The sequence below is a fragment of the Lytechinus pictus genome, chromosome 17, assembly GCF_037042905.1.
Source record: "Lytechinus pictus isolate F3 Inbred chromosome 17, Lp3.0, whole genome shotgun sequence".
Lineage (NCBI taxonomy): Eukaryota > Metazoa > Echinodermata > Echinoidea > Temnopleuroida > Toxopneustidae > Lytechinus > Lytechinus pictus.
This window is the reverse complement of record NC_087261.1, coordinates 28,405,724-28,424,363: the sequence shown is the minus strand read 5'-3', so window position 1 is coordinate 28,424,363 and position 18,640 is coordinate 28,405,724. Positions and strand designations below refer to the sequence as shown.

The window sequence follows — 18,640 nt, the reverse complement described above, 5'->3', positions numbered from 1 at the left end:
GGAGAGCTTAGTTCTAGTTGGTAACGAGAGCAATGCAGATCTAAGTAGGATGATACGTCCGATCTAAGGAGGATGATCACTATTGCCTTGCAGAGCAGGACTGGCCAGTCCGACAATATCAAGATGGGGTTTGATTGGATAGGCCAGTTTGAAATTTAGCAGTTTTGGAGAGTTTTATACCTAAATATTAGGATTTTATGCATTACTTAGCATAATGATTTATTGAAAATAAATATGCCTCATTTTGGTGAAAATAAGTATCCAATTCTGGAGATATGGAGGGGGGGGCGGCAAAAAGCTCTACCCCTCCCCCCCCCCCCCCCCCCGGCTGCAGGCTATGCAATTTCGAAATAGCCCAGGCTCTACTGGGGTTAAAACCTTCCAGAAAAAAACGTAATTGTTTACTTTTTTATTTTGTTTGATGAAGAAAAAGAATGAAATCAAGACAACAACAAAATCAGCTTAAAATAATTCTTTTATTCCTCAATTAGTAATCAGATGAATTAATGTAACTCATGCACAACTGATTTCCTGAATGTTAAAGTAATTTGAGTGACAATCCAACATCAGATTTATTCATATATACAATTTAAAAGTCCCTGCAGTAGTACAAAAAAGTATAATCATAAAGCATTTTTAAAATTAACAATAAGATTTTGAATGAGGAATCATCGGAATAAAGCAATTTCTTGACTGTGATGTATTGTAAATTCAAATAGTTCTCAGACTACAAAACAGAACACATTAAAGGGCAAATGAACCAGCAGCTTTAATATATAGCGCCACCTCAAGTCCTCAACTACTCATATCTGACCAGGTTCATTACCCATCATGCAATATTCTTAGCAGTGTAGTCTTGTAATACAGGCCAACTTGAATGATAACACCAATTCTCTACTCAATACAATCATATCACAATAATTATGTTATGTAGCAAAATAGTTACTCTTCCTCTCATATATGTTAGTTTCTCTTCATTATAAGCTAATTCATCCTCTGTATTAATAATATTCATCTCAAAAGGTATGTTGTACATGTAGGACTATCCACTTTTCACACACATTCACCATTTACTACACCTACTTTAAGCCTATTTTCAGTGTTTTTCTCCACTATCATTCACTTTAAGGGGCTGAATTTTGTGTTTGTCTTGGCAATGATTTTCTTTGATGCTGCGTTTCTGACGAAATAGAGGAAGATTTTTTTGTGCATACAAAACGATTTACGCCAGTATGGCCACATCCCGATGGGGTGACTCAAAATGAAACACCACTGGTTACCGTCTCATTATATTATGCATAAAGGCCACTGCACACCTTAGGACTCTTCGCAATGCGATTTTGGAACAAATCGCATTCTGCGCATTTTTGAAAATGTGAATGGAACATATCATTTTATTTGACGTTAAAATTAATTGAAAGAATACTAATATAACCATTTTGAAAGATTGCAAGCCTTTATTTTGGAGTAAAGGCCAAATTAGTTTCAAATCGTAGCCAATCGTAAGACTGCTCTATGACGTCATTACGACTAGATATCAAATTTGCTTTTATTATAAGGATGATAGCATAGTCACAGAGTTGAACATAGGTACATGTATTCGTACGATGGTTTCGAACATTACACATTAAGATATTCCATGTCTCAATATTAGCATCAAATTCTACTAGGTTTCATTCCAAAATCGGGTCGCGGACCAATCGTAAGGTGTGCGGTTGCCTTTAGGCAGGGGCTACAAAATGGTTTTGAAAGGGGGGGGCTCCCCATGCAAAAAAAAAATAATTTAGATGAATATTGCACATATTTGAACATGATTTAGACATTTCATTTGCCTATTCTGCCATTTCAACAAAAGACTGAACATTGTTCGCTCAGCATCTGATGAGCGACAATAAATAGAGCAGACTGTACTTCTATAACGTTTATTGAAGAGTGGGGGCATCCCCCACCCCAGGTACTGCGGCTCCTGTGAAGGAAAATTCAGTGTTATCATCCTCCACTTCAAAGAACAAGATAAGTCAACTCTTCATCTTGATCACAGTCTCTTCATCAGTCAGGAGTCAAATACTTCCGATTCATAGACTCTGCCGCATATTGAACATGCTGAAAGTGATGAAGTCTAGATAAAACCAAATTCATTTGTCTTATTTTCCAGTTCAGAGGAGTTTTTGTGATATATAGATTACAGCTTGCATAATTTACATGATGATGATCCACAGCATTTATATCGCACCATATTTCTGTTAAAAACATCCATAGGCACAGGCTCATCCAATTAAGCTTATTACTGCACATCTGCTGAAATAAGTGAGTTTTTTTGAGGGACGACTTGAAGAGTTCAATGTTGTCAATTTCACGGAGTGAAGACTCAAGACCTAATTCGAAGTATTTCCAAGATCATTTATAAAAATCATCTCAAGTTCTTGGATAACCAAGTCTCTTCAACACTGGAGATCTGTGTGTGTCTTGTGATCATAACCAATGTTTAACCGAGTCCACGTCCACGTTGCCTCCGCAAAGTATGACGGCTACATTCTTCAAATCCTGGGACTTTTGGGAGAACTCCTGACTGAGAGCTGCAGCCACACCTACCCCAGCAGACGGCTCGATGAAGAGCTTCATGAACTGCCAGATGTAACGGGTTGCATCCTACAGGTGAACAAAAAAGGATGACCAGTAGATTGTAACAAAAAGCTTAGCAGCAATCATAGAACAAATTTTCACGATTGATTGCATTGACTACAATGTACAATCAATCGTAAAAACAAGCGTACAATCAATTGTTATGCTTTATGTTTGAAGCCCGTAACACAAAGCTTAGCAGTGATCGTAGAACAAATTTTCATGATTGATTGCATTGACTACCATGTACAATTAAACGTAAAAATCAATCGTTATGCTTTGTGTTTGGAGCCCGTAACACAAAGCTTAGCAGTGATCGTAGAACAAATTTTCACGATTTATTGCATTGACTACAATGCACAATCAATCTTAAAAATCAATTGTTGTGTTTGGAGCCCGTAACACAAAGCTTAGCAGTGATCCTAGAACAAATTTTCATGATTGATTGCATTGACTACAATGTACAATCAATTGTAAAAATCAAATGTACATGTAAGATCAATCGTTATGCTTCGTGTTTAGAGCCCATAACACAAAGCTTAGCAATTATCGTAGAACAAATTTTCACGATTGATTGCATTGACTACAATACACAATACACAATCAATTGTACAAATCAAGCGTACAATAAATCGTTATGTTTTGTGTTGAAACGACAATGAGGATTTGATTAAAATCCAGCGACATACCCCAATTCGGAATTAGGAGGGTTAACTTCTTCTTAAGCCATGGTAAGAATTGGTTTAATCTAGGAATTTTCCAGGGATTTGCTATATTTTTATACTCTTATCACCACTAATGAGGGGACTGCTGCCATCCAGCACACACACAAAATTATAATAAAATACATTTACATAAACAAAAATGTAAAAAAAAATAATAAAAAAACTAGATTGATTCTCGAATGCAAACAACTGAAATTAATGCTTCCACCATTGACAGATCATGAATATATTACAAAAGTAACTTTTACCATTATCAAATGATCTCTTTGACCTTGAACCCATGACCCCTTTATTAGATCAGCAATTAGAATACATGAACTGATCAGATCATTGTCACTCCCATATGCATTGTTGGATAAAGTTTGAAGTTGATCCATCGTTAAGTTATGAGGGAAAAATGGAACAGACAAACTGAAAACATGTTAAAGTGGAATCCAACCCAAATAAAAAGTTGTTTTTAGAGGAAAGGGAATAAATCAGACAAGTTAAAACGTGAAAGTTTGAACAATATCTAGCAAACAATAAGAAAGTTATGAATGTTAAAAATTTGTAAAAATCGGTAATCAGCATATCCATAAAGACTTCAAATTAGCCGCATTTGTGTTGTCATGGTAATATAAGGTAAAGGCCACTCTTCCACCTACTCCAATATATAAAATGGCTAAAATTTCAGTTTTTTCAACAGTTTTAGTTCATATTATATTTTTCTTAATGAGGACATAAAACAATATGCTACCTGGGTTATACAGTGCGTCCCAGAAAAAACGAAACCGAGATTTTGCGATGATTTATCATAACTTAATCATAAATAAAATAGACAAATGACCTACCAATGTAAAGCTTAGAATCTCCTCTTTCATCTGGTATTACTTAGATTATTCCTCATTCACGCATGATTGAGCAAAAACAATTCAAAGAAAGGATGCCAAAAACTCATTTGGCGGGGGGTATCTGAATTTCAAAAAGAAAATCACATGACTAAAAAGTTCAATATCTTCTCTTTTCTTTGATACCTAAGTCACAGAAAATGGTCATGTAGTAAAAAAGTTATGATCCCTCGAAACAATGCTTGTATTTCCATAATTTCATTAAATAAACGTGTTTTCACCGGTTTCCCACTGAAGCTATCGCATGGTAACAAAAGACTTAATGCATGGCTGATCGTAAACAAAACGGAGTGTCGAGTGAGTTTGAATGCTAGCCTGTAAAACCTCTTCATCTTATGAAATTATTGAAATTCAAGCCTTATTTCAAATAACCAGAACTTTGTTATTTCTTATCAAATTAAAGAGCAGATATTGAACTTTTTTAAAATGTGGTTTTCTTTTTAAAACCCAGATACGGCCCGCCAAGTGACTTTTTGGTATCCCCTTTTCAAATTGTTTTTGCTCACTCATGCGTGAATGAGAAATAATTTAAGTAATTTCAGATGAAAGAGGAAATTCTAAGCTTTAAAAATGGTAGGTCATTTGTCTATTGTATTTGCGATTAAGTTATGATAAATCATCGATAAATCTCGGTTTCGTTTTTTTGTGGGACGCACTGTATTTTGATTACTGCCCCAGGGGAAAGTCACAAAAGCCTGATAATTAACCTACATGACCTATGGGAAAGTTGTCCTTGCCCCTTGTCATTATTTACTTACCCAGTTGCCAATTTGAAATTTACATGTACATAGTCTTAGGGATCTTAATTTTAAAGCAGCAATAACTTTCTTATCGCTTGTCCGATTTCTTTCAAACTTTCACCATTCTGTTTTTTCTTATTTCATGTTTTCCAACACAACAGTTTACGACCACGGTTGGATTCCCCTTTGAGAAACTTTCCTCTCTGCAACGTATGACTGGTTAAAGAACGGAGTAAATATATAAATATTATCAATGCTTTTCATGCCTGAAAATTGGTGAATAAAAACGGCAGTTTTGTCCTTGACTCTGCACAAGCAGCATATTTGCAATTTTTCGTCAGCTCCGAACCTTAGGACGAAACTGCTGTATGAAAGCATGTGATTCTATAGTGAGCATGCGCTGAACTGTGGGAAGTCACATTCTCTACTGTGAAATGTTACATTACGTCAAACCCTCGTTGGGGAAGACGACCGCAGCTCAGGACCGGAACTGCGGTTTTATACCCCACTAACAAAAACCTTGCCTGCATGACCAATTTAATTCCTCTAATGTAACATTTCCCATCCGCAGGCAAGCCTGGGCGTCACGGTTGAGCCAGGGTTATACGATAAACAGCAGCTGTGATTGCATAAGAGCAGCTCTGCCTGTAGTAGGCCAATCGGACTGAAATTATTTTATTTGATGTATAATTAAGTTTTCAAGGCATTTTGCATTTTGAAATCCAATGTGAATTCGTTTTCAATTTCAAACGAAGAAAATCATCCAAGAAATAAGGAAACTATTAAAGAGAAAGAGAATAAAAATGATTGCATGTGGTGGCGCGCGAGAGTGCTGAAATAGTCACACTGCGTACGCAATTGCGGTTTAGCTCTTTTTGGACCCATCGAGGTAAAGAAACACCTGTTTAGATACTTGAATAACATGGCTCGGGGAGATTAAAGGTTTTTCACGGTTCGAAACTTGGGGTTGTATCCTCTAACATTAGTTTTTCCTCATGAGTGATGCTGACTCAGATTGACAGAAAATGTCATGGAGGGAATGAGATCTGTGCTTTCGTTTTTAGGGGTGGAACTTAGGAAGTTGGAAACTATTCTTACAAATCTTTGAAACGTATTTGGATTCTTAAATTGTAACATAAGAGTTGTATATACAATGTAGCACTATCTATATCGATAGGAATCAACATGGATGCCAAACCAACCTTTATCTCATTTTCTGTGACCGTGATGACATCATCAACATACTTCTCAATGATTGGCCAAGTAGACTCTCCAATAGAAACCCTCAAGCCATCAGCTACAGTGTCCACCGGGCCCGGTGGTAGAGGAATTAACTTCTTGGCTTGGAATGATCGGAAGCAGTCATCTGCATTTTTCGGTTCAGCTGCAAAGACTTTGATTGCTGGGTTTTTGCTCTGTTTTAAATTTTAATACAAATGAAGATACATTAATAACAATCTTCCAAGACTAAGGAGAACTCACAGAAAATTTTCGCTTTCTTTTTTTTAGGTAGTGATTTCAGGAATAAAGTACCGGTTGAAGTCAAATTGAAAAAATCCAGGACAAATTTTAGGAATTCTCTGAAAATTTATGTTATCATAAATTCACACCACCTAGATACACTGTACAGTATATAATTAATGCAATTAAGAAACTTGAAAAAAATATGTTGCTGATAACCCTTTACAAGGAGTATATTGCAATTTAATTTTTGTTTTGTTTTTGTTCTTCTTAAATATGCTTTGTAATATATACATGTATGTGGGGCCAAGCTCGACTAACTGCACTTGTGCTATTTTCTGGTGCCATTAACCACTGTATGTTTCTCACATGTACATGTATGTGTAACTATTACGCAATTTGTTTCATAACCTGTAAACGTGTAAATAAATCAACTCAAATAATAATAATGTAGGGTATTTATATAGCACACAAGGCGCTTCTATACTACCGTGGCTAAGCTCTGCTACTGATTTTGGTGCTCACATCTTTTTTTGAGGAATTGCTTCCCGTCGCTACCCATTTACTTCACCTGGGTTGAGTGCAGCATATTGTGGATAGATTTCTTGCAGGAAATAATACCATGGCTGGGATTCGAACCCATGACAAACTCTATTTCAAAGTCCAGAGGCTAATACACTGGACCAAAATGCTCCCCATAATGGGCTTTCAAATGAAAGCTGCATGACATTTCACTGAAACTATTATTTCAATTCCTCTTCTCTATTAACTCTGTACTGAACATCATAATACCCAAGACTCTCTTCCAAATGATTTTTCAGAAAAATGTATAGTTACAGAGTAAGGAGCAAATGAAGATCAGTACAAGGAGAGCGCCTCTGGCAGTCTCGCCTGCATTACGCGATTCAATTTACGCCATGCAAGACTGTACTTGTAGGATTTAAGATTTTTTTGTTGACTTGATATATATCTATATTTTGTAGTTTTTTATATACAGAATAAAATATTCATATCCGAAGGAATTGTTGCTGCGCTAGCACCATGAGTGTCTCTAGATGGTGTGTGTGCTCAATAAGACATATTCACTATAAGTATTATTGTTTTCATTGTATAGCAGCAGTGCCGACTTTCAAAACAACTATCAAATAATTATTCACAAAAACACAATTCATATAATATACTATGTTTACTAACCCTATCTGACCTTGATCATGTGACCTAAGACTTGTATTTGGTTACTGCTTATGTCCACATTTCATGAACATCTATAAACTTTCAAAGTCATGACGTCAATTTAACGATTACCCCTAACATGGCCAAATTTCATTGACCCTAAATGACCTTTGATTTTGGTCATGTCACTTGAAACTCGCAAGGGATGATCAGGGATATTTGAATAGTCATACATGTCCAAGTTTTATGTAATAGATCCATAAAATTTTAAAGTTACCATGGTAATTCAACAAATACCCCTAACATGGCCACAGTTCATTGACCCTAAATGACCTTTGACCATGGTCATGTGTTCTGAAAGTAGCATGGGATGCAGGGGCCGCGGAACCGGGGGGGCTGGGGGGGCTTCAGCCCCCCCACTTTTTTCCAAAACCGTGTACAAAAACGCAAAAATGACCATACTATTGTGATTTTCTGCATGGTCAGCCCCCCCACTTTGAAAACCGTTCCGCGGCCCCTGGGATGTTCAGTAATACTTGACTACTCTTATGTCCAAGTTTTATAAGCTAGCTAGATCCATAAACTTTAAAAGTTACGGTGGTAATTCAACAAATACCCCCAGCATTAATGGCCAAAGTTCACTGACCCTAAATGACCTTTGACCTTGGACATGTGACCTGAAACTCGGCAGGATATTGGGTAATACTTATGTGTAAGTTTCATGAACTAGGTCCATATACTTTTTAAGTTATGATGACATTTCAAAAACTTAACTTTAGGTTAAGATTTTGATATTGATTCCCCAACATGGTCTAAGTTCATTGACCCTAAATGAGCTTTGACCTTTGTCATGTGACCTGAAACCAAGGCAGGATGTTCAGTAATACTTGATTACCCTTATGTCCAAGTTTCAAGAACTAGGTCCATATACTTAAAGTTATAATGACATTTCAAAAACTTAACCTTAGGAAAAGCGGCGCCTGAAAAATGTCTGTCTATTTATAGTCTGGTCCAACATATCGATTCCTGTGTTAGGTACACCAGGAAGAACATATGGTAATGAAATGAAAATGAAATAGAACTTCAAGCAAGTCTGAACTAATCTTATTAAACTTTGTTGTTCGAACTAACTACTGTAGATCTCTATATCAGAACTCGAGCTTAGCTGTAAATATATTCTCAAATGTTAATCTACCTTCACGGCAGCTGCGATACCAGATATCATGCCCCCTCCTCCTACCGGTACTATTACAGCATCAAGACCAGATACCTATAAAGATCAACAAGAAATCTAGTAGATTAAACATAACCTCTTAATGTATTCTAAGCTCAGAGTTAATTTTGAATAATTGTTCATTAAGCTGGACAGTCATATTTCTATTACTGACGGGAATCTGGTGATGGGGGGGGGGGGGCTCCATAATTTTTCAAATACTTGGGAAAAGGGAAGGAAAATATAAAAAAAGGTAAGAGAAAAGTATTACATTATTACAATGGTTTATTGATTGATTGAATTATTTTCTTTTTCATTTCAAATCATAATTTTTTTCATATTTACATACATGTGTGTATGGTGTGTCTCCCTTGTATAGCAAAATAAGTGGCAGCAAAGATTATCTTACACATAAGTAGTCAATCCAATTGGTTTAATATTTGGAGGACAAAATTTAAATAAATACAATTTCATATAATAAAATACAAAAGAATGAGTGGGGAGATGACATCAACTTGCTCATAGCATATTCATAAACACATGCATAGATCTATTTCACCGAAAGGTCATAACTTTGTTATTCCTCGTCCTATTTGATGAAATTTGGGGTGTTTTGTCTGATTTTTCTTAGTATGCGACCTGCCACCATAAATCCAACATTAAGTTGCCCAAAATGAATTTTTAGATTTTAATAAAGCTTCAGAAAGCTATTCCTCGGTGAAAAATGATATATAATTGTCAATATTGATCATCAGTACTCCACACAAATACTTTGATTGATGTAGAAGAAATCAAGTGAAAGGTTCAAGGAATAAGGAGAAAACAAGTTTCAAAGTTTGGGGTTCACTCAAGCATGAGATGCCTGTTCAATCTCTTTTTTTTTATGTATTGAATTCAATTCAATTCATTTATTTTCTCTTTCAATCTTTTTACATTTACAATGATAGTTCAATATACATATTTACAAAATATAACATTTAAATAATTTTTTTTTAATACAATAAAACCATGAAATCGAAAGGAAAGGAGACCAACTAAAAAGCAGAGCTTGTAGGGTGAAGGCCCCCTTTTATAAGTAAATTTTATGAATAAAGAAATAAGATAAAATAAAGAAATAAACAATATATATATATATATACATGTATATGTAATGAATAAAAAAAATTTAAAAAAATAAAAATAAATAAATAATAATAAAAATAAATGATTCAGTATACACTGTATACGGAAATCATGAAACGATTAACCATATATACAAAGAGAAATTAATAAACACATTTACATATTTAGTTCTGAATCAATTAAACTTGCAAGCTTTTCGAAGGGGGGGGGGAATGATTTTAAAACCTCCTGTATCTCTTTTGTTTCAAATTTAACACTCTAATGTCGATTTTTGATGAAGAGGAGGAGTTATTCTTTGAGCTACTAAATTAATGGTATTTATTTTCACAGAACCTTCCCTGGCAACGTGTTGTTGGGTTTGTGGTGGCTGGTCATGTGTTCAAATCAGTAAATAGAAAATTCATCTACTGCCAACTCGTCTACTCATCACATCGGGGGGGGGGGGGGGGTTTCACAAAGATTTAAAGGAGAATGAAACTCTTGGAGCAAGTTAGCTTTTGTGAAAGCAGAAAAATCAAAGAATAAGATCAACAAAAGTTTGAGTAAAATAGGACTAGCAATAGAAGAGTTATGAGCATTTGAATGTCGAGATCACTAATGCTATGGAGATTCTCCCATTGGCAATGCGACCAAGATCTATGATGTCACAGATGAACAACTCTCCCCTTTTGGACACTGAAAATATACCCCAAAACATCTCTTTTTGCTCATTCTAATCATATGACAAACGATTCATCAATGATATAATGTTGTGAAACCTCTGCACTTGTCCTCTCATATAATAGAGAACACCTCACCTTGTGATAGACTCTATAAAAGTGAGAATATAAGTGAAATAAGTACTAAAGTAATGAGGGAGTTGTACGTGTGTGACATCACAGATCTTGGTCGCATTGCCAATGGGAAGATCTACATGGCATTAGTGATCTCAATATTCAAATGCTCATAACTTTCTTATTATTCATTCAATCTTCCTCAAACTTTCAACAATGTTTCTTATATTTTTCTCTTTGATATGGTTTCAGCTGGTTTCAAGGGTTTCATTCTCCTTTAAGTATGACTTAGGTCGCACCTAAATACCGACGCGTACAAGATATGCAACGCGCAATCTTATTGATCAATACGCAGAAGTGTGCGTCCTCTTCGCATGATCTGACCAATGCGGTGATGCCTTTTATACCGCACGCAACGAGGCATTTAAGTGCGACTCTAAGTCATACTTAAATCTTTGTGAAACACCCCCCAGGTCTACCTCCATTTAGTCTAATGTCATTCCATCCATCCACATTTCGTCTCACAACCATTCGGTCCAATCATCACTTCATCTAATCACTAGTTTGTCTACAACCATTTCGTCTCATAACCAGTTGGTCTAATATCCATTTTATTTTCATTCATTTCGCCCAATTAACACTTAGTCCACTTAGGCCAAATGATACATGGACTGAATGTCTATTGAACCATCTGGTTATAAGATGAAATGGTAAGTGGACAAAATGGCAATTAGACCATGTGGATAGTGGACGAACTGATGGTACACCAAATGATAGTAGAGTAGGCAAGTTGGTAATTGGACGAATTGGCAATAGACCAACTGAAAATAAACCGTTCAAATCATATCCCTCTCATCCTGGAGGATCCCTTCAAACACACCTGTTCCAATAGCTCGAGACCGATGGTACCCTGACCTGCTATGACATCATACGTCTGAGATGGAGAGAAGAAATGAGCTCCGGTCCTTCTCTGCACTTCCTCTCCCGTTGTCCTTCTCGACTGTAACCATGGTGATAACAAAAAAGAATGTAACAGCCACTATAATGTCTCAAAATCTTAATTGAGTTAATTCATGCAAAATAAATCGGGGCTTCATTTCAATGAAACCTGGAGGTGTCTAGTGGTTACAGCTTTTGTCTTTCAATCTGAAGGACGTGGGTTCGATTCCAAGCCATGTCATGTTTTCCTTGAGCAAGAAACTTACCCACATTGTGCTGCACTCAACCCAGGTGAGGTGAATGGGTACCCGGTAGGAAAAAATTCCTCGAATGTTTGAGCGCCTAAGCAGCTCAGTGTAATTAGGTGATAATAATAGCAGGGCCCGCTGTGAGAACAGCTTTTGGAACTGAAGTGGCTACTGTCTTTTTGTTTAAATTGGTTTTAAATCGGAATTTAATTCAATCAATTGCTCGAGATAGAATATCTGTGTCTTGTTTATAATAATCACCTTCTCAAGCGTAGAATGGACTGAAAATGTCAGGATCATCGTCAGTAGCTTTCTAATATCCAATTCCTACAATATGTATAGCAAGTGCTTTAACAGCTATTTTTTTAATGACAATAATACATTACCGAGAGGGGGTGCTAGATTCAAATTTAAATCCTAACTGCCGAAAATAAAATCATTTTTAAATTCAAATTGTTAAAAATGCATTCAATGACTACTACAATTTTGTAGTAGTCAAATACACTGTATTATAGTTTGCATAAATGCCCCTTCACCAAAGCTATTGACAAGCTTTAAAGGTAAAAGGCAGTAGTTGCAGCAAACAATTATTTCATGAGAAAGTCTTTAAAATCAAGGTGAATTGCGGCAATATTATCATAGATCTAGACCTGGTACATTGAGATAAACTCATCTTTGTGAAATCATGAAATTTAGCAGAAAACCAATAATTCTGATGATCACTAACACAGGAAAGCATTTGTGGGACAGTGTATTAATATTGCTCAGAAAAATACCCGACATTTGATGGAAATTCCGTGCTTATTTTGTGCTCATTTCTCAGCAATTACGCATTTTATTCCAGAGCCACTTGGCATATATTTTTTTCATTCATACATGAATACAAACACTGGTAATTTTATTGGATTCTGTTCGAACTCTTTTTGAGATCGTTACCAAAACTGGTATTTATCTTTAAACTTTTTAAAAAATTAATGTAGTGACTCAAGCCAAAGATACTACAAGGGAAAGATCGGACAGAACATAGACCTCTAATGAAACAAAGAGCACTCCACAGCGTTGAGTAAGTAACAACATTTTTTTACCTTTGCGTATCGCGAGATGGTTGTGTACAAAACATATGAGAGAAATGGTGAAGGGTTGAAGGAATAGACGATTTTTACATTTTGAATTTTTTTTTCTTAAATTAAAGATGAATATATTTCAGAGGTTTCTGGGTAATAAAAGGTGGAATTATTCCAATGCACCACCCGTGAGTCCTCTCCAAAATCCCCTCTCTCATTTCCCCCATCTGTTTTATACACGGCTGCGTGCCGATGTGCCATGGTTTACTTACTCAACACTGTTGGGCGCCCTTCCCCAGGAGCATTTTTCGGGCGTTTGTGAGTGTTTCAAAAAATTGCCGAAGTGTCCGATCTTCCCCTTGTATTATCTTTGCTCAAGCCTAAAACTTACCTCCTCTGTAGGTCTGCATCTGATGACTTCTGCTCCGTATCCCTTCACTGCTTTGACCTTGCACTGTGGAGCGGTCTCTGGCATCACTATGTACGCATCGAGACCCTTCAGCTTGGCAGCATAGGCTAAACTCTGACCAAAGTTCCCCGAGCTATGAGTGACTACTTTCGGCTTCTCCTGATCCACGGCCACGCCTTCAACAAGCCTTGACACTGCGTTCAAGGCACCCCGAATCTGTGCATGGGGGGAAAAGGGAGATAATTTTCTCTTTTTTTTTAAAGTGCACTATCTGGTACATTACAATCCAACCTATGGGAGTTTCAATTTGCTCATCACCAAATATCTCTTCCAAATGTCCACCTGAAAATTACTTTTCCTGCAAGAAAATAATACAATCGATCAGAAATTAGTTTGTGCATCCCCGCACTAAGGGAGGCCGTTATAGATACTCTTTTGTGCCAGACTCGATTCACACAACTACCAGTGAAATAAGACATAGGCAAACTTCCTTGTAGTCAACTTGAGTAAGTAGGAAGTTACCCCCCCCCCTCCATTACTTGGGTTGCGTCGTACCCAGAAGTAACTGATGCAGCAATTGCTCAATGTTTTTTTTTATTATTCCAATTTGTAACTATCCCAAATGAGATTAATTATCATTTATTGCCAATTTAGCTACAGTGCCATTTTGCTGTTATCAGCGGACGTAATGTATTGAATGTCATCATGATTATTGTGTATTTGTATACTTGCCTGTATTTGATTTTTGTATTTTTGTTAATAACCAGTGAGCATCCCACCTATCTCCCAGGGTGAAAATTGCTGTAGTGTGAAAAGCAGAAAAGTGGATCAAACTTTGACAGCAAGATGACACACGAGTGAGATTAGATTTACCCTGCTATCCCTTTCACATAAAGTGGCAATTATTGACTCAATAATTAAGACTTAAAAGTGACTCAGTTAACCATCCCATTTGGAAATAATCAAGTAGTAAAATCAAATGTATCGAGCAAAAAAAAAATGAAATGGGTGGCACCATTTACCATAGACCAAAAGCTTCGGTCTCTGTTTTATTGGTTGTTTCGCTGAACTCTGTTGGCTCCACTCACCAAATACAGAGACTAAAGTTCTAACTTGATCTGTACAGGGACTCAATGGCCATATGTTTAGTTCGGATAAACCAGGGAAGTGGGAGTTGCGCGACAGCCAAAACGAAATAATAATCCTGCTATAGTACTTTTCATCTAAATGTTTTTTATTAGCTAAAAAATCAAAGATCCCCGCCGGGGGGAGTTTGTATTGCAAACCCCCTATTAGTGGTAGGGGTGTGCCGCGGGCGAGACAAAAAACGGGGGCCTTGGAGCGGGCTTATTGTAAAAAGGAGGGTCCTCGGAACGGGCTTCGGAACTACAAATGTTTGTGAAAACGGGGGTCCTTGAAACGGATCGCCAGCGTGTGAGTGCGTATGAATCCCTATATGGAACGGGCATGCGTGCATGATGCAGCTAGCGCGGCCTCCGCCGGGTGCGCTCGCGCAGAGGCGATGGTTGGACAACGCTCTGCGGCCGCTTTTCACCAAAATTGCAGCTCCTTGTAGCAGATCAATGCGACAGGAACGGCGTAACAAAAAATATGCGAAGCTTTGGAGCGGATTTCTTTCTTCTTTTTTCTCAATAAGAAAATGCTATGCTTTGGAGCGACTTTCTTTGTTCTTTTTCTCAATAAGACAAAAATGCTATGCCTTGGAACGGAAATCTGAGTGTAAAAATGGGGGTCCCCTCCGCGGCACATACCCACTATGCATTATATACTGAGTGCCCCCCCCCCCCCCCCCCGGGCGGCTGCACCTTCGCGAGCCGTCTGTGTACGAGGAGAAATAATAAAGAATTAAAAATGTTTAAAAACTCCTCGAAACAGACGGCTGCCAGCTGTCTACATTTCCCAAAAACTTGCCTTAAATGAGCCAGTCTTCTGGAGAAGTTCACATTTGAAATAAAGGTTCCTTCCTGGAGTCATCTTGTCCATCATTCCACTGGTCATGACCGGGGTCAGATGTACATGACCTTTGATCCGCTGAGCTGCATCCTCAATTGCATTCAAGTTAACAATTTCCATTGTCTTCAAATATCTGAAACTAAATTTCATAAAATTCATATCATTCAGGAGCACCACATCTATATTTTCTTGTTCACATTTTAACTTTTAAGGACATTCCACAGATAAAATGAAATCCATGTCGTTTTTCACCAACTTTGCAGAGTTACTTCAGCACCTGAATCAGGGTGACCAGATTTCACAAAATTAAATACGGGACAATCGACAAACAAAGATCAACAAAGAAGGCTACACAGTGACTGTTAGACTTGTGAAAAAAATACAAAGAATTGGAAGGGAGGTGAACGAAATAATAGAAAGAAAAGACGAAAGAAAAGAGATGAATTGAGAAGGAAAGAAAAGAATTGAGAAGGAAAGAAAAATGGAGGGGAAAATGAAGGAAAAAATAAAGAAAGTTAGAATAAAAGAAGGATAAAAAAGAATAAAAGAGAGAAAAAGATGGTTCTCAACACCTGGACAAGTTAGTCATATCTTTATCCACCAACCACAAATTTAGTTCCAATCTTACTAAACCTGTTTTACGAAAGGCTTCCTAACTAGAATACCTTGATATCGATACTATCGGTAAAAAGAGCAGACGAGACGTAGCCTTAGTCACAAAATAGCATAATTTTCAAAAAGAAAAATTATGACAAAATTACAAATATTGTGATGAATTGGAAAATACATCTTTTCAAAATAGCAGAGGTAAATTTTGCATCATACATACTTAGACCATGAAAACTGAAGCATTCAATTGCTGAGAAAATTAAATTATGAATAATTCATTTCATGACTAGAAAATCTCATGTGGAGTTGAGATGGGTACACCGGGATATCAAATTTTAAGTTTACGAAAGTAAACCATAACGGTTTTCTTTGTAAAATGATAATTATATGGTCTTTTATGATTCCGAACATCATCAAAATATAGTTTAACATAAACTTTTGAAATCTTTGATACCGAAACATACGATTTGACAAAGTCTATGCATAAATTAGAGATAGAATTTATCCAAATGTTAAAAGGGGTCTGAAAACGACAAATACAAGTTCAGTTATGGATGGCCTGACATACTGGTAGAATCTTTAGCGATTAAATTTTTTACTATTTCAAAATGAATAGTTTTGTGGCGTTATACCAATAGTTTTTATAGTTTCTTTGTATTACAATTATCATTGAATGCATTATCCCACTTGTTTTGTGATGTAATTTCAACCTCTATGATTACGTAAGATTATAATTTTCAAATTACTAGGCGCTTTCGCATGTCATAGTCTACCCACATGATGCCACTACATCATTAAGAAAGAAGTTATGGCAGGTTCTGAGGTTTCATAAATATTTAGTGAGGTTGTTGTACCCGATCTTGGCAAAGAGGGCTTCGTGAAATGGTTAGCAGATACTTTCTACGATTTAGTCAAGAAGTTAGACCTATGATTAGGGTGTCTGAAGCCACACTGAAAAGTGTCAGCATAAAACAGGCTAATTTAGGGGAAAATATGGCACATTTTTTCGGGGAAGTTCAGGCTACTAGAAAAATGTGATCTGAATTGATTATTAACTTGTGTTTGGCATGTATGGAAAGAGAAAATTCAGGGGCTTCTTTTGACAGTAAGGACAAGTTTATATGATCATTTTAAATAAGGAATTAGAGATATATTGCAAACCCTTATTTTTGTGTGTGTTGAGATTGCCATTTCTCCATGCGTTTTCTATGGGAAAATGAAATTTCTGTTTTGCACAAGTTTTTTCACTTTGTTGCAATTTTTCATTGTGATCTGGTTTCCAAATCTTTATAAAAATCATACCATCAGATAGAGCATAAAAAATCCTATTTGACTCTTTATGGACAAGTTTTTGGCATTAATAATAAATTTATAACAGCTCTCGGAAGCTAAAAATTTGGATTTGTGTGTGTCCATTTCTTAACTACACAGTCTATGGCAGAGAAATGCTGAAAATTTACCTAATTTCATTCTTCTTTTTTGCAGCCAATAATTGGATTTTTTTCAAAAATGTTACATTTCTGTCAGTCTGAAGGTCATTTCTCTTCAAATTCACAAAGAAAATATGATATTTTCTTGAAATAAGAAAAATAATTTTTTTCTCCAGACACCCTACTATGATGGCCGACGGTGTGAGAAATGGGCCCCTGGCCCGGGCTGTAGATTCCACACACAGCTCACAAGCAGGATGGTTGCAGTGAGCAAGTGGCTAGCTTAACTTGTCTTTATTCATGTTATTAGACCTCTATAGTCAGATCTACTTAACTTAGCTTAGCCTAAAGGCTAAAGTTCAACAACAAGTTTAACTTTTTTTTTTCTTCTGAATATATTATAATTGGGGTTCTTTTAATTACTAAACAATATGATATCACAGGTGTGACTAACATTTGTAACAAGAGAAGCTCGAGAATGTAAAGAATAAGATCGATAAATAATTCATTTCTAGTGAATAAAGCATCAGAATCGGATCTAACGTTTTATTGTTAAGATCTATACTATAGTATATACGGTACATCAATGTAAACGTATGGGGCACATGATGAGATTACAAAACCAACCTGCCCACCTTAATAAATTCTGAGCACAAATAAATAGATTAAGTAACAGTTTAGCAGAGCGGATCAGGGCTGGCTTTACTTTGTAAACAGCGAATGACACAAAATCCATTGACTTCGAAGTAATAATGAATAATACCTGTGAAAACTTGATCAATATAGGAAAAGGATTTGCAGAAAAAGCAACTCGGGTCTCGGCACGGACAGTAGTCGACAGATCCAGCGCGATACACGTGCGCATCGCGAATTCGCGATCGGGAATTGTAATTGTGTTTACAAACATGTGTGTGAGTGTTACTTCCTGAAATGGCCACGCCCACTTTGCTACCTGATATGTTTTTGTTTGTTGGTTTGTTTGTTTGATTGCCACTTCACTCTTGTCCGTACTCCGTACAAGAAGGTAAGGAAGAGGAAATTCTAAATTTGAATGTTCTCACTCGATCACTCGATATTAACATTACAACCATGGAACTGTTATTTCTTCTCTTTCACATGGGAACGATTTTTCGTATAGTGCTTTGGTACTGGATTTGAACTGAATAAAAAAAAAATGATGACGAGCAAAAAAGAAAAAAGGTTTTCACTCAAAAATGGTGATTTGGCTCGGGAAAAAATTGACAAGAAAAA

General features: G+C 36.5%; 1 protein-coding gene across 1 annotated transcript; it reads right to left on the bottom strand.

Moving 5' to 3' along the window:
* Nucleotides 1–457: 457 nt before the first annotated feature.
* Nucleotides 458–18,279, bottom strand: LOC129279947 (serine racemase-like). The gene is made up of 7 exons (XM_064111888.1): nucleotides 18,153–18,279; nucleotides 15,309–15,489; nucleotides 13,359–13,592; nucleotides 11,597–11,716; nucleotides 8,804–8,878; nucleotides 6,177–6,389; nucleotides 458–2,649 (listed from the first exon to the last, which is right to left on the bottom strand). Exons 2-7 carry the CDS (start codon nucleotides 15,468–15,470, stop codon nucleotides 2,473–2,475), a joined length of 981 nt encoding a protein of 326 aa, XP_063967958.1. The 5' UTR covers nucleotides 15,471–15,489; nucleotides 18,153–18,279; the 3' UTR covers nucleotides 458–2,472.
* Between the last annotated feature and the right edge of the window lie 361 nt (nucleotides 18,280–18,640).

Bases quoted from the DNA above. Each gene is read 5' to 3' on its own strand.
- LOC129279947 (XM_064111888.1), bottom strand. From the start codon at position 15,470: ATGGAAATTGTTAACTTGAATGCAATTGAGGATGCAGCTCAGCGGATC. The intron at 13,593-15,308 runs GCAAGTTTTTGG...CCCCATGCACAG, and splicing joins AGAAGACTGGCTCATTTAAG to ATTCGGGGTGCCTTGAACGC. The intron at 2,650-6,176 runs GTTGGTTTGGCA...GTTCACCTGTAG, and splicing joins TCACAGAAAATGAGATAAAG to GATGCAACCCGTTACATCTG.